Source organism: Opisthocomus hoazin, chromosome 2, assembly GCF_030867145.1.
Source record: "Opisthocomus hoazin isolate bOpiHoa1 chromosome 2, bOpiHoa1.hap1, whole genome shotgun sequence".
In the NCBI taxonomy this organism is placed as follows: Eukaryota; Metazoa; Chordata; class Aves; order Opisthocomiformes; family Opisthocomidae; genus Opisthocomus; species Opisthocomus hoazin.
The window spans coordinates 24713079-24729215 of NC_134415.1; the positions used below are offsets into that span (position 1 = coordinate 24713079).

The 16137-nt window shown below is 39.2% G+C and overlaps 1 protein-coding gene across 4 annotated transcripts in view; it reads right to left on the reverse strand.

The window, feature by feature from the left end:
- Positions 1-16137, reverse strand: part of MTA3 (metastasis associated 1 family member 3) — a 149434-nt gene that overhangs the window by 92083 nt on the left and 41214 nt on the right. For all 4 annotated transcript variants that reach the window (XM_075412897.1, XM_075412900.1, XM_075412898.1 and 1 more), the window contains exons 5-6: positions 13404-13467; positions 12106-12223 (exon numbers count right to left, since the gene is read on the reverse strand). In XM_075412897.1, coding sequence (XP_075269012.1) covers positions 12106-12223; positions 13404-13467 — 182 coding nt within the window. The remainder of the gene's footprint in view (positions 1-12105; positions 12224-13403; positions 13468-16137) is intronic.

Here is a 16137-nt window from a genome sequence, read left to right on the forward strand (position 1 = left end):
GAGAAAGGCAGACCTCCTTTCACAATTCGGGGCAGGGACAGGGCAGGGGGGTGAAAGACCATTCCAACAATCCTCAAGCAGAACAACCCAAATAACTCAAACTCTTGAACAGTTTTTATAAGATCTAATTGCTAAACAGCAAAATTTCCAGCTCTTCTAATTTATCATTTGATTGTTAACATCGAAGTTGTGAATGATCCAAGAAGTGAAGCTTAGAAATTTCCATTACTGCATTATATAAAACTTGATTGTACGTATAGTAAGTATACAACAACCAACTTAATCCATTCTTGTTCGATCAAAATACTTGATATCAATGAATTGTATTGAAAGGCAACAAATATTTCTAAACATCACTGAAAAGACTTCATAAAATGTTACATTTTACAATGCAAAGCTTCAAAATACCTAACTGAACTTCTGTAGTATATGTGGCTGCAACACTAAACTACAGATTTCCCTTGCATCTGCAAGGCTAGGCAGAAGTAAATGAAGTCTTTACTGAAAACAGGCACAAAGCGGCCATTTACATGTGCTTCGTTGTTTAATTTACAGTGAAACTGATAAAAGCCTATAAACATGCATTTAACTGTCCAACACATAAATCACTAACTCAGCTCCCTAGTAGGGAGACTGGAAAGACTGATGTAAAGGATATTATAATCCTGTTAAAATTTTACATGACCAACATTGTAAAGAGTATTTTACTGTTTTTAATGATCACGCATTTGACAGTTAATTACAAAAAATTTACTCCACTGAGCTTAATAGGAAGAAAAAAAATCTGCAAATAGGACAGGTGGCTACCATATTCGAACTCACTAACCCTCAAGAAACAGCTCCTTCTTTTAGTAGTATTACAGAAAAACTTTTCATGTCAACTCAAAGTCAAAACTGCAACCAACAGCAACTCCATCTGAGATCAAACTACATTTGAGTACATGTAAACAGAAGTTTTATTCTGGTGTATTACCTTTGTTAATATTCATCTCATCTAACCTTAAACATCCTTTGATCTATTTTAGAGATCCATCTTCAGCTGATATGAATCAAATCCAGGCAACATTCTTCCACTCTGACCATAAAGGTAAGTCTTACTGGGTTACCCTAATTACACCTTTTCTGTCTTGTGATTCTCTTTCCACAAGTAGGAGCTCCTGAATCTGCTTGTTGAATCTGCTGTTCCACGCATTCCTGCTGAAAACTTCATTACAACAAAAGGTCATCACCTTTTAGTTGAACCAATCGCCCTCAAACGTCTCTCTGCTTCTGGCATATTCTGATATTTTTAAATGATAACTTATTTTGCTGCTAAGTTACTACACGTCCCTACAACTTTGAAACTTCAATGCACTTCACACCAAACTTGGTGGAACAGATTTCTGCAAGGTTCCTAGGCATCTTCTTGAAGCAAATGCAAGTTAGGAATAAACGTTTCCTTTCATTACTTGCTCCTGAAGATAGTTCTGGTACCAGAATTTGAGCTTTGCTTTCTCCTGTCTAGATCCCAGATCCCATGTCAACTCATCCTGAATAGACAGGAATTGTGGTTTTTGACAACAGGCTATGGACACCTAAATTGCTGTATGTAGAACAACAGAGGCGTGCAAGCTACTACACAAATGAGTTCCTCTACCTCATCCACAAAAGCACTCTATAGTTCACAGTTTTTTGCATGAAAATCTCTTCCTCACATGCCAACATACTGCTCATCGAAGAGCCTAAAGCTGCTGCTGTTGTACACAGGAAAAGCAATTCTTTCTCTGCTGACCGTACCTAAGCAACTGGGTTTAAACTAAATCCACTGATTTATTCTTGTGATCGCAGTTCGGTTCACTCACAAAGGAAACATTAACTAATTCAGGACCACGTGGCCTCAAAATAATTAGCCCTCATGATTTCTTACAGCGAGTTAAAAATGAAAGGCTAGACATACACTATTTGTGAAATACTAAACTCAGGAAAAGAGAGACAGTATTTTCTGAATTTTATTTTCTAAGAGCTGCTTATTGTATTAATGTATCCAGTCGTCATATCCAGCAATTGTCATAGGACTGATCACTAAATACAAATAACAGACCATATTTTCTGAAAATTGATAGGACACTAAGACACAGTATTTGTTTACCCTGTCAGACATTTTTCATAGCCATCTATTATCTGTCTTCAGAGTCTAAAAATTGCATGGCTCTCCAATTTTTAATACTTTAAGTAGAATATAGAATATTCTAAAAATATTTCTTATTGCCTGATATTTATCTTCTCACAACACGATGAACTCATTGCAACTATATCAACACTAACAGAGATAATCCAGCACACCAACTTTTGACAAGACAATCAGTTGCACCACTCAAACGACTCCTGCATGTCTCTGGCTAGTATGAGTGATTTTCAAATTCAGCAGTGGTTCTTCCCATAAACAGGAATATTATGTAACATGAAGTAACAGAACAGATCCCTCCTCATGAGATTACAGATGGGTTCCACTCCTCTAAAACATCTTTTTCATTTATTAAAAGAAAACAAAATTTTAGTGTATATGGGAAGCATTTAAAGAACCAGAAAATACAATACACTGAGTCTAAGCATCCTGTACCTGCATAACATCAAAAAGCCAAACAGTATATGGATCAGTTTCATTTTTGTCTCTTTAGTTGTAACAATTTTTAAACTTAAATTCCTGGAATTCCAATATTCCCAAACATGAACACATCTGAACTCTCAAGGTTAACAGTTTCTAGCTGATATGTCTGAGGGGACCATTGCACAAGAAAAGCTCCATGCAGCAGTACACAGATGTCCCCCATAACAGTGACTCTAAGATCAGCCCTCCAGATGAATTAAAACAGGGATCTGCAAACAGTTTACTGTTACTGGTGGCAGCACTCAATTAGGACTACCAGCACTTAATACCAGCAGCCACTTCTCTAGATCATCCTTTAAACATATCATTCCCCACCACACTTGTCAACCTCTTGATGCTTGTCTCCTTTCATATACTTCTCCATGGAGACTAAAATTTCATTTCGCACCAACTGCAATCAATCCTACCCCTTCATGCATCCATCATCACATTTCTCACTCTGACATGCCCCTGTTTTGCCCAGTGATTTCCAGCTCCACATGACTTGCTTCACACTCAGCATCCTTACAGCAGGCACTACGAGCAGAGCCAGATGAGCTGACGGAAGCTGCTGCTACACACAGGCAATTAATTAGTAGCATATATATTCTTACCAGGCACTTTCCACTTCTCAGACAAGTGTGTACACACTGAAAGTTGTTAACAGCTACTGCTGTGATGCTGCCCAGGATAAACACAGGTTGGGAGTCACTCCAATCTTCAAAAAGGGCAAGAAGGAGGACCCAGGGAACTACAGGCCGGTCAGCCTCACCTCCATCCCGGGAAAGGTGATGGAGCAGCTTATCCTGGAGGCCATCATCAAGTAAGTAGAGGAAAAGGTTATCAGGAGTAGTCAGCATGGATTCACCAAGGGGAAATCATGCCTGACCAATCTGACAGCTTTCTACGATGGCGTGACGGGCTGGGTATATGAGGGGAGAGCCGTGGATGTTGTCTACCTAGACTTCAGCAAGGCTTTTGACACTGTCTCCCATAACATCCTCCTAGGGAAGCTCAGGCAGTGTGGGCTAGATGAATGAACAGTGAGGTGGACTGAGAACTGGCTGAATGGCAGAACTCAGAGGGTCAGAAGCAGCAGCGCTGAGTCTAGTTGGAGGTTGGTAACTAGTGGTGTCCCTCAGGGGTCAGTATTGGGCCCAGTCTTGTTCAACTTCTTCATCAATGACCTGGATGAAGAGTTAGAATGTACCCTCAGCAAGTTTGCTGATGACACCAAACCAGGAGGAGTGGTGGATACACCAGCAGGCTGTGCTGCCATTCAGTGAGACCTGGACAGGCTGGAAAGTTGGGCAGAGTAGAACTTGATGAGGTTCAACAAAGACTAGTGCAGGGTCCTGCACCTGGGGAGGAACAACCCCATTCACCAGTACAGGCCTGGGGCAGACCTGCTGCAGAGCAGCTCTGTGGAGAGGGACCTGGGAGTCCTGGTGGACAACAGGTTGACCATGAGCCAGCAGTGTGCCCTGGCTGCCAAGAAAGCTAATGGGATCCTGGGGTGCATCAACAGGAGTGTGGCCAGCAGGTCGAGGGAGGTTCTCCTTCCCCTTTACTCTGCCCTAGTGAGGCCCCATCTGGAGTACAGCGTCCAGTTCTGGGCTCCCCACTTCAAGAAAGATGAGGAATTACCAGAGAGAGTCCATAGGAGGGCTATGAGAATGATGAGGGGACTGGAGCATCTCTCCTATGAGGAAAGGCTGAGGGAGCTGTGCTTGTTCAGCCTGAAGAAGAGAAGGCTGCGAGGGGACCTTATAAATGTTTATAAATATCTCAAGGGTGGATGTCAAGAGGATGGGGCCAGACTCTTTTCAGTGGTGCCCAGCAACAGGACAAGGGGCAATGGGCACAAACTGAAGCACAGGAAGTCCCATCTGAACATGAGGAAGAACTTCTTCCCTCTGAGGGTGACGGAGCACTGGAACAGGCTGCCCAGGGAGGTGCTGGAGTCTCCTTCTCTGGAGACCCGCCTGGACGAGGTCCTGTGCAGCCTGCTGTAGGCGACCCTGCTTTGGCAGGGGGGTTGGACTAGATGACCCACAGAGGTCTCTTCCAACCTCTACCATTCTGTGAGTCTTTGTGTGCCCAAAGACACCCTTCAACCACCTGAACAACTTAAGAAGGTAAAGAAAGTTCAGAGTTTAACTCCCTCTACAACCTACTTTCTAGCTGGTGGTTTTGTGCTGAATCTCAGAAACTACTCCATGTTTTTCAAAGAGAGAAACAAAATTGTTGAAGGTTAGTAGTTGCTCTGTTAACTGAATCATACCATGCATATATTATACTTATACTGCAGTATCATAATCTAATTATACAAAGACTTTTGGGTATGTATTAATGCTGTTAGCTTAACGTTACTGTTTGCACTGTCTAATCTTTGGGTGTTCCTTCTATTTTTAGACTGGGATTTGCTAAAAGCTCAACATGTTTTCTGAAGCCTTTATAGAAAAGTCAGCTGAAACTGAGCATGCTAATGGCAATGGCTGAACACATATAAAAAAGTTATCTACTCCCAGCACCATCACTGGATGGAAGGTGACTAAGTAGCAGTTTGAGATTTCTCTTGCAGCTCCTCTTAATGAAAAACGACTGTAGGTAAGCACAGAAAAAGATGTGGCCTAAGATCATCCTTGAAGTATAGATGTTTCGATTAAATGACTGTTCACTCACGTGCTTGTTTAAAAAGAGTTAAACTTTCAGTCCATACTATTTCTCTACAGATAAATAAGCACCTCTCCAGCACAGAAGGCAGAAGACTGTGGGCTGAATCTCATCAGTAGGCTGTTAAGCTTAAGTACCTTAGTAGGACTGGTTCAAATTGCAAGGGATTTCAGGTCTCTAGCCCAATCTCCTCCTCAAAGCAGGCTCAGCTGCGAGGTCAGATCAGAGCTTTATCCACCTCTAAGGACAGAGATGACACGACCTCCCTGGGTACTTGCTCCACCACCTGACCATCCTCATGGGAAAAATAATTCTGCTCACGGCCATTCTGAACCTCTCATTTCAAGTCACATCCGTTTTATTTCATCCTCCCACTACACACCACTGTCAAGAACCTGTCTTCTCAACAGCCTCCCTCCAGTCACTGGGGGGCTGCTGTTGGTCCCTCCCATGAAGCCACCTCTTCTCCAGGTTGAACAAGCTCAAATCCCTCAGCCTGTCGTTGCAGGGCAAGTGCTCTAGCCCCAACTGAACTTACTTCATTTTATTACTAAAATTTCCCATATTGGGGGATCCAAACCTGGATGCAGTATCTACCTGTGAACTAATGAGTGCTCAGTAAAGGGGGATGATCACTTTCCTTGATCAACTGGCTACAAGGCAGGTGCACAGCTCAGAATGCTGTTGGCCACCTCCACTGCCAGGGCACACTGCTGGCTTACATTCTCTTGCTGTCTGCCAGCACCCAAGGGCCTTTCCCACAGAGCTGCTCCCCTCAGTCCCTTCATGCCCCAATAGATTTCATGTATTTATGAAATACATGAATAAGAGTACCTGCATATGCTATAATTCTCCCTTCAGCTAGAAGAAAATTAAAACCAAATCTTAAGCCACAGAGGAAGAAAACTGTCCTTGTGATTGAGACACGCTTCCAGAGGTAGGGTTAATTGCTTTGGGGGTTTTTTTTTGTAAGTTTTGGTATTCTTCTTTCATCCTCCTATTCCCTACAACATTGTCCAAATTTAAGAGGGCATACAAATGACTACAGGGCTCTCAGATAACCAATAGAGTCAAAAGGCCTATAAACTACCCAATGGTCTAAGACCTTGGCAATGTGATGTTTAAAATGGGAACGAGTAAGAGAAATTTGAGTTAACTCTTAGCAGAGAAATCAAGTTAATTTTCTGCATTTGTGATGACTGGACAAAACCGGAGAGGTTCACAGGCTCCATGAGAGACCTAAAAGAAAATCTACCTCAAAATGAAACATCTGTAGGAGAGGTTACAGAACAATTACACAATATAAACATTAACAAGTTATACAAGTTTGGACAAGCATCTTCTCAAGATTCCTACAGGATCTCAAGGACACAATAGCTACTAATAGTGACACATGAACTCAAATCCATTTCTGATACCTAAGGTATGGAGGAGGGTACATGGGCTAAAGGGAGAACGTGGGCAACTAAGCACTGTCAAGGCTCACATCTATACTAGCCAAACCAGTCGAAATTGCAATGAAGATATACAGGAGATAGGTCAGCCTGCCTTTTATAAAGAAGAATCACACCTCGAACTTACTGAAGTTCTGCGAAGAGATCATAGACACACATTAGGAAGCTCAAGGTGATAGTCTCCTAGACTTCTAATAGGCTTTAAGTAAGTTTTAAGAAAACAAAGAGGTCACAAAAGACATGATTGTCTGCATGAACAGCTGATGGTCTGATTCAGCATGGTTGATCTTGTACTGGTGGGCTAAGTTTTCTTCAAAATTATTACTTCAAGATTTATTATTTTACATTGCCTAACAAAGCACTGTTCTACCAAATCCTGGTACACAAAAAGTTCATTCGTTATTCCTTGATAAAGCAAATGTAACATCAGAAAATTTATTTCAACAAATTACACTTAAATTTTCTTTAAAATCATAAGAGATAGTTATTTCAAATTTTATTCATTTTCTTGAAAATATAATTTACTAGTTTTCTGCTCGGTTGGTGGGTTTTTTTTAGTCAGAGAATTACTCCATATGGTTTCACTAGACTTTTACATCATGACCAGAAAACAGTCACAATAAAGTTCTTTGTTAGGTTTATTTAGAAAACAACCTTTCCGTCAGAAGTTTTAATCGAGCTTTGACAGACAGGGGAACAATTATTGACCTTTGTGGGCTTTGTCCCAGTCTTTTCACCTGATTCACAACCCTATGAATAAACAGAAGTAAGCCATTACTTCAGAAATTACTGAGTTGGCCGATGAGGTTATTTTAAACACTTTGCTTCTCTATCTATAACAACACTGTGACTGTACTTGTTTAGCTAAGCTATCATGCATTTTACTGTGTGACAACTACAATTAGAAGTATGATAGCATGTATGAGGCAGAAAGACTAGTGCAGGCATATGAGAAAAACAATTTTTTTTTTTCAATGCACTAAAAGAAATCCTGTGGCGAAGAAGAAAAAAAAAATTCCCAGTTACTCCCATTCTTAAGCACTATCCTACTCCATGAACTATATCCCTAATGATACGCTGGTACTTTTCTCTCTCTCATTCTCTGCTTTCTAGCCAACCACATAATGTGACAACTTGTCACTGCATCAATTGTTCCACTGCTGAGAAATACTGCTTGAAAAACCCTAATTTAAAAACATCTGGTTTAAATAGATGAAGTTGTGAGATACTGAAGGATGAATGTTCTGTAAAATTCTACCAACTATCTAAATTGATTTGCCTTGGAGCAATTTCCTTAACCTTCCTCATACTTTATTCCCCTGCACACAAAACAGGACTAAATAAAATCTGTTAGTTAAAGTAACAGCAATTTCATCATACTCAGAACAATTTATAGAAGTATGCCTTTTAACCAAATAACGATGATAATGACTTGCCCAAAGCAAAACTGTATAGGGTTTTTTTGTTGTTTGTGGGGTTTTTTGCTTTGTTTTTTGAACTTACTAGTCACATATTTTTTAAGTTGCTGATCAAATACCGCAGGTGGATGCACCAGACAGCAGCTTCTGGTTACCACATGCAGAGAACCAGGTACCTTGCTCCTGGATTGTAGAGTAGGGATGCCTGAAACAAGATACTTTGCCCAAACACGTGCTTTGGTTCTCCAAGACAAACCTTTTCATTTGTGCTTTGTACAGAGGAGCAGAATGTTACTCCACACTGGAAACAGATTTGAAAATAAACAACTGCTATATTAACGGAACAAGCCACCGGAAAATGTGTTGTTAAAAGCAGAGAAAGGACCTTCTTTAGTATCGTACTAGCCAGAAGTCAGTCCTGTAGAATACAGTCTCCCGTTCCTCAGTGCAATTACAGCAACTAGAAAGACTCTCAGAACCTTCAAACTAGAGTCTAGAAAGACTGGAGCACTTGCCACTGGAGGTAGAAGGAAGGGTCTCACACAACCACGGTATCATCCGAATCCGACAACTTTCATCATAGTTTTACTCTCAAAGATGCTCATAACAAAAGTCCTAAGAGACTGCTAAAAGAAATCTGGTCTGGTCTTTCTCCAAAGTTATAGTCTTGACTAAACGCATAATCTAAGTGATTTATTTAGCTCAACCACTACAAACAAAAGCAGCGTAGATAAACAAGGCTTAGACATTTTCAACCAGACTTAAACTTTATTTATATTTGTTTACTGTAACTGTGTAAAGGATTTATGATTCACTGTATCTCAAAGTGGAAAAATAGTTGGATCTGTAATACTTTATTATGTATCTTGATTTTAATAAACCTTTTAGTCTTTTAAATAGAAAGCACTGTTTTAATTTCAAAAATTAAAGAGCTATATAAAGTTATCCAATTCACTCCTGAGGCAGGACTGGGGGGAGACAGTATGCTGCATTATTCAAAGTTTGGCCTAAGCACCAGGTTTTCAAGTGCGTTTTATTCAAGGATGGAAACATGGTAACATCAATGCAACTGAAAAAAATAAAATCTATTCCACAAAAAGAAAAAATGTATATAGTTCTCCAGTAAGCACTAAAAAAAAAAAAAGATACAGTAGTCCATTCAGATACAACATAAATTACTACAGTATAGAGAAAATGCAAGCAATTTGAATTTTTAATCTACTAGAATACATCAGTGTGTTTACATCAAAATAATTTAATGTTTATAAAATATGTGGAAGGGCCCTCACAGTTCAAAGAACTTTCTCACTTTTCAGCCATTTTGTGACTGGTATTCTGAAAGCTAATCTGAACTGGCATGTTTTCAATCATTTGAATTGGATTTATATGCCAGTAACTTTTAAAATAAAATAAATAATGGTGTATGAGTTTTTGATTTTTCTAATTTTTTTTTTTAAATGGCTTTGGGAATTTTCTGTAAACTTAAAACACACCTACCAACAACCTTCAAAAAGGAATACTTCCTATGCATTAAAACTGGAGCGACAAATTTTACGTGCGAATGAAGTTAGCAATGCTATTTTATTATATAATGCTATTATTAGATGGCATAAAACTTCATTTTTCTCAAATGACCCCTAACTGACTTGGAAGCTGTCTAAATTACTTCTTTTAATTTAAGGTGATTGCTCTACGCTTTTAAAGAGTCATGCATTATGGCATAATAATTGGACGTTTAGATCGTTAGCCACTTTTAAAAATACAGGCTGAAAAATCTATTTCAAGATTCAGAAATCTTCACAGAATCCCACATTTTCCAAACGTATCTATTTTAGTCTATTAAATTTAAACATTGTTTAGATTTGCTTTCATGAATTAAAAACTTGACAGTGAGCGTATTAACTTTCAGGCTGTCAATTTATATTAAGCTACAGTAACAGCCGAATAATCTTTTTCCTTGGAGGTCAGAAGGCTACACAATCATTTAGATAACAATCTGTCAAAACTACAATCTGTCAAAACTACAATAATTCAGATATTTTTATCTTCCTAAAACCAAACTCTTTTTTTCCACCAGACACTGGAAATAAGGGCAGATAAGTCCAACTAAACTGCCAAAGAAGATGTCTGTATGCCACCATAACTTTGGTTTGTGGCCAACTTGGTGTTTCTGAACCTTAATAACTGATGGACTGTTACTGCCTACTAAAGACAACAAGAAGACTGCATCACTTATTGCACTTTAGGGATTAATGGGGAGTGAGAAAAACAACACAGTAGAACTCAGTGAAATTCTGTCTTCATGACATAAGAGAAAGGTCGTCTACTCATTTAACTGTATCAAGCATTTAACTCAGAAAGTTAAGATCCAGAGGAACTTATTAACTTTCAATAAATACAGAATTTAATTTTAGAAAAAAATAAACAAGTAAAATTTCCATGGGAAAAACATTTACTTTATATGTAGTATTCACTATTCCACAATTAGGCTCTGCCTTTAGTAATTTAAGTAGCAGAAATCAGTAGGAAAAGACTTTCTGCCTGGCAGACAACCCCAGCTCATCCTGAAAACTCAATAATTCAACCAGCTACTTCAGAGGCACATCAATACTTCCTGAGTACTTGACACACACACTGAGACAGTCATTTTCTCTTAGTCCTCTGGGAAGCTTTCCTCTTGAGTGTATGAATGTCTACATAATTATTTGTTTCCACATGACAGGCACATTTTACAGCAAGAATAGCAGTGTATCATACTCTGGTCATAAACTTGTTCTGAAACAAGTCTGTACGCCTTATAAACAAATCTAGAGAAGACTTCCTACAGTTTATTTCTGGTTATTAAAAGAAGAGTCAGAATAATAATGCAGGTGAGCTACTAAACAGCATTCATCATAAAATAATCTGCCACTTGCCTGAAATCAAATCATCCTTGTTTTATACTATTTATTAAAGAAGCTTTGTAGAAATAGTACTTGTTTTGTATGAAAGAAAAAGTATAACAGAAAAAAAAAAAGCCCACGATGAACGGAAAACACACCATTTAATGTTACAAATATACATATTTGGGGCATTTGGAACTCCTCTGACTTAATGCAAATGATATTCCGGTCATATAATGTTTCCTCTTTAAGGAATAAATACCAAGATTCTTGAAAATAGTATCTATGTCTACATACGTCTCAGGAAAATATTCCTTTTGTTAGCAGTCAATGTAGAGTGCGCACTTCTATGAGAAACCCAGCTCATTTTAAAATTTACTAAGTAAATATAATGGCAAACATAGTAAGACACAGCTGCTCACGCCTCTTAAGTAACATCCAAACACTAAATAAATATTGTACTTGAAGTATAGTTTAAAAGAATAAAGTTCCTATGTAGAAAAAGATTAAGGCACAGGTAGTTGTGATAGATTATAAATAAAATTAAATTTTAAAAATATCAGTGATTTTAAAGATACACCAAGGCTTGAAACCTTTGTTTCAGTCCTGCTACAAAACAGACAAGATGCTTTGATGGAAGACAGTGTTTTCAAATAAGAAGACACACATTCTCTACGCAGAGCCTGTTTAAAAGGGAGAGAAAGAATAAATGTTTGACTTCTTTTGTTACTGTGTTATTATTCTACAAAACAGGTTGGTCCTCAACATCTTTCCATGAGGCGTATATCAAAGCACTAACTGGAAGGTACAACTAAACAAGCAAACATTGAATGCCTAAATTATGTTATGCAGAACCTTGAAACCGACAGTGTCTTTTCAACAGATACTGAAGTATCCTTTCCTTCTTCCTTCACAATATCTACTGGTATTTGACCTACTGTTTTACCTTCTCTGCCTCTATGCTGATTAGCTTAGTTCAGCAAGTCAGCGTTAAGTAATAATGCAAGATGCGGATGTTTTTTTTGACTAATCAAAGATCATATATTTACCTTCTGCAAGCATGTCTGGCACATCTGCTTGATATCTAGGCCCCACTCTGATTTCTCCCTTGTCTGCTAAAAGTGTTTTCAGTGATGGATCATATACCAACGAATAAAAAAAAGTATCCTAAAAAAGAACACACATTTGCAGCAGCATGATGATTTTTGAAATTAGGTTTGTAAATCTGTATCACCTTACACTTGGAAATTATTAAAGTACCCCCCCTCACAGACTTTTACAAAGCTCAGTTTCGGTACATTAATCCTTATTTTAAACCACACGCATGTTTCATGAGTACTTTTAAATAGCTAATTGAAGCTTCTCTCATTGCAAGGAGTTATTTCAGAACAGAGCAATAATGAAAAGATTCATACACAAAAATACACCAATGGATTTGAAAAGCACTAATGTTAACTGATTTCAGCACTGAACATGCTTCCTCTTCTAAATATCTCTACCATACTGACTTTGCATTATAAATTAAGTTTCAAAAAGCATAAAACACTGTCAGTGTCTGAAAAGGGCTTACACAAAGGGCTTACACAAAAATAGTATTGGCATATCTGGTACAGTCACATGAAGTACAGGGCAAGTCTTGTCTTCAGAAACATTTTTACCAGTTGTAAGTGGTTTTGGTGTAGAAATTTAAACATAAAGATGTGCTAATTTCAGCTACAAAAATCTGTCTGCCTGATGTTCTATTAAGACACTACAAATGAAAAACATGGTTATTTTGAAAGATATTTTGCAACACAATTATCTTTCAAATTCTCAGGCAATTTTCCTCCCCTCTGGTAAGCCTAAGCACCCTAAGCTCCTTCCACAGAAAATGAAAGGTGAGGAGACACTTCCCATACAATAATTTGGAGCCCCTAAAATTTAACTCCTATGCTAAGTTGCCCTCTAACAGGTGCCTCTCTTGCTCTCTCTGTCCATTGACTACAGAAGATTCTTCTTTCTAGAACACCACTAGGAAAAAGAAAAAATAAGCCATGTGAATTCCCCCTTAAGTATCCACTACAGGAAAAAATCTGTATATATTTCTTGTGTAAGATACCGTATGAATTACTTTGAATTAATTATTTTCTAAATATAACCATATTCATAATAAAACAATTATTTAAGAGTGTCAACTAAGTATTTATTCAATAACACTTTAAAATCAGTATTTTCAACCACATAATTTTTATAACTTATCATTCAAGAAACGATTTTCGAAGTATTGTTTGCCCTTTTATTAAAAATACAGCCATAAAAACCCATATACCCCTCCCAATATTTACCCAGAATAGAAGTCACATATTACCTCTTTCTCCAGATATGACAGCACAGACTCTGTCTCATTCAGAAGTGCAACACTGCATTTTCCCCTATACAAATATAAGGAATAATTTTTACTTTGTATAAAGTTCAGATTTTTATTAAGTCAAAAAGTTATTTGCAAGAAAATGATCTAGACGTACTTTATAAACTTCTACATTAAAAATATAGTAAAATGCACTTTGCCATACTTCTAAGATATCAAAATTAACATAAAAGCAACAAAATGAATGACTGTACTGACCCAGGCACTAAAATACACAAGAATTCTGCAGAACTAGGAAACAGTTTCAGATATAGCGAAGCAATGAAGGAACAAGAGGTACTATGGCAAACAATAAATACACATACAACTAATATAAAGGCCTGCATGAATGAAACATCACCTCTGAGTGACTCACCTCCAGTAAGGTCAGTGCCTAATTTGAAAACAAATAATCCAAACTAGAAACAATGTAAGGTTTTACCAATGGAATTATTTCTAACAATTAATCCTGGAATTCTATTCATTTCATCTATGGACACATAAAAATGCTAACTACCACATTTTTGTGCACGCTGCCAGTAGAAAGCTTCACACGATTTGGTGGTGGTACAGATCTGCCCATATGTAACACAGGTAGATAACGCAACGGGAGCTTGACCCCAGTACCGCCACCCCTTTTCTCTCCCCCTTTTCTCACCCCCTTCTCCCCCAACATTCCTTACACCTCAAATTCCCCTGCCTCAGACTTCTCTGCAAAGCATCTGCAGAGTTATTTTTAACATATGGTATTTTAAAGAAACACACATGGATGTGGATGAAAAATGTTAAGTGCGCTGAATCATCTTGCTAGCAACTGGTATTTTTAAGCTATCATTTTCAACTGAACCACCATTTTATAATAATGTATATTTATCACGCCTTAAATACATCACCTTCTATTTCATGCACCTAAGTTTTATTCAAATTCTTTCAGTTTAATCTGTATTTACCAGGCGGTTACAGTGGCCTTATACATATGGCTACAGGACCCCTGCCCAGAACACCCTTCTCCCACAGAGAACAGATTCCAGACAGCCAGCATGGCTTCCCCAAGGGCAAGTCCTGCCTGACCAACCTGATGGCTTTCTATGATGAAGCGACTGCATCAGTGGACAAGGGAAGAGCTACGGGTATCATCTGTCTGGACTTCTGTAAGGCCTCTGACACAGTCCCTCACAACATCCTTCTCCCTACATTGGAGAGATATGGATTCGATGGGTGGACTGTTCGGTGGATGAGGATTTGGTTGGTCGGTTGCATCCAGAGGGCAGTGGTCAACGGCTCAATGTTCAGATGGACACTGGTGACAGGTGGTGTCCCTCAGGGGTCAGTACTGGGACCAGTGCTGTTTAATACCTTCATCAATGACATAGCAGGATTGAGTGCACCCTCAAGTTTGAGTGCATCTGCAAGTTTGCAGATGACATGCCAGAAGGACAGGATGCCAACCAGAGGGACGTGGACAAGCTGGAGAGGTGGGCCTGTGTGTGTCATGAGGTTCAACAAGGCCAAGTGCAAGGTCCTGCACATGGGTCGGGGCAACCTCCAATATCAGTACGGGCTGGAGGATGAAGGAATTGAGAGCAGCCCTGCCGAGAAGGACTTCGGGGTACTGGTGGGTGAAAAGCTGGACATGAGCCAACAATGTGCACTCACAGCCCAGAAAGCCAACCGTATCCTGGGCAGCATCAAAAGCAGCGTGGCCAGCAGGGCAAGGGAGGGGATTCTGTCCCTCTGCTCTGCTCTGGTGAGACCCCGACTGGAGTCCTGCATCCAGCTCTGGAGCCCTCAGCACAGGGAAGTCATGGACCTGTTGGAGCAGGTTCAGAGCAGGGCCACAAAAATGATCCGAGGGCTGGAGCACCTCTCCTACAAGGAAAGGCTGAGACAGTTGGGGTTGTTCAGCCTGGAGAAGAGAAGGCTGCGGGAACACCTTATTGTGGTCTTTCAGTACTTACAGGGGGCCTATAGTAAGGATGGGGACAAGACTTCTTAGCAAGGCCTGTTGCGATAGGGACAAGGGGTAATGGTTTTAAACCAAAAGAGGGTACATTTAGACTAGGTATAAGGGAGAAATTTTTTTACAATGTGGGTGGTAAAACACTGAAAACTGGAAACAGATTGCTCAGAGAGGTGGTGGGGGCCCCGTCCCTGGAAACATTCAAGGCCGGGTTGGACAGAGCTCTGAGCAACCTGGTGTAGTTGAAGAGGTCTCTGCTCAATGCAGGGGTGTTGGACTAGACGACCTTTAAAGCTCCCTTCCAACCCAAACTATTCTATGATTCTATGGAACAGACCAGCACACAAATACAGAAAAAATAACTGTCTGCAGAGTCCTTCTTGATTTTAAGACAACACCTAAGAAGTTATTGTAAAAAGTGCTGTTCATTTTGGCGAATGTTGACTGTTAAGCTCAACCATAAGCATAAGATGCCAGTTGTTAACAGCTGATTATTAAGCGAACATACCCAACTAATGTCTTATTCATTACCACTGTACATCACAGGAAATAGGATTAAACCATCCATTACGTCTGCAGCATAAAACCTCCTGAATTTCTCTTCATGGTGGGAAGATGGGCGAGAAAAATCTGAGCACAATACACAACAGCAGAGGAAAAGACTCCTGCAGTAGAGAAGTAGGAAACGTTCTCTATACCTCTACATTCTCTATACCCGACCACATCCTTGAATGT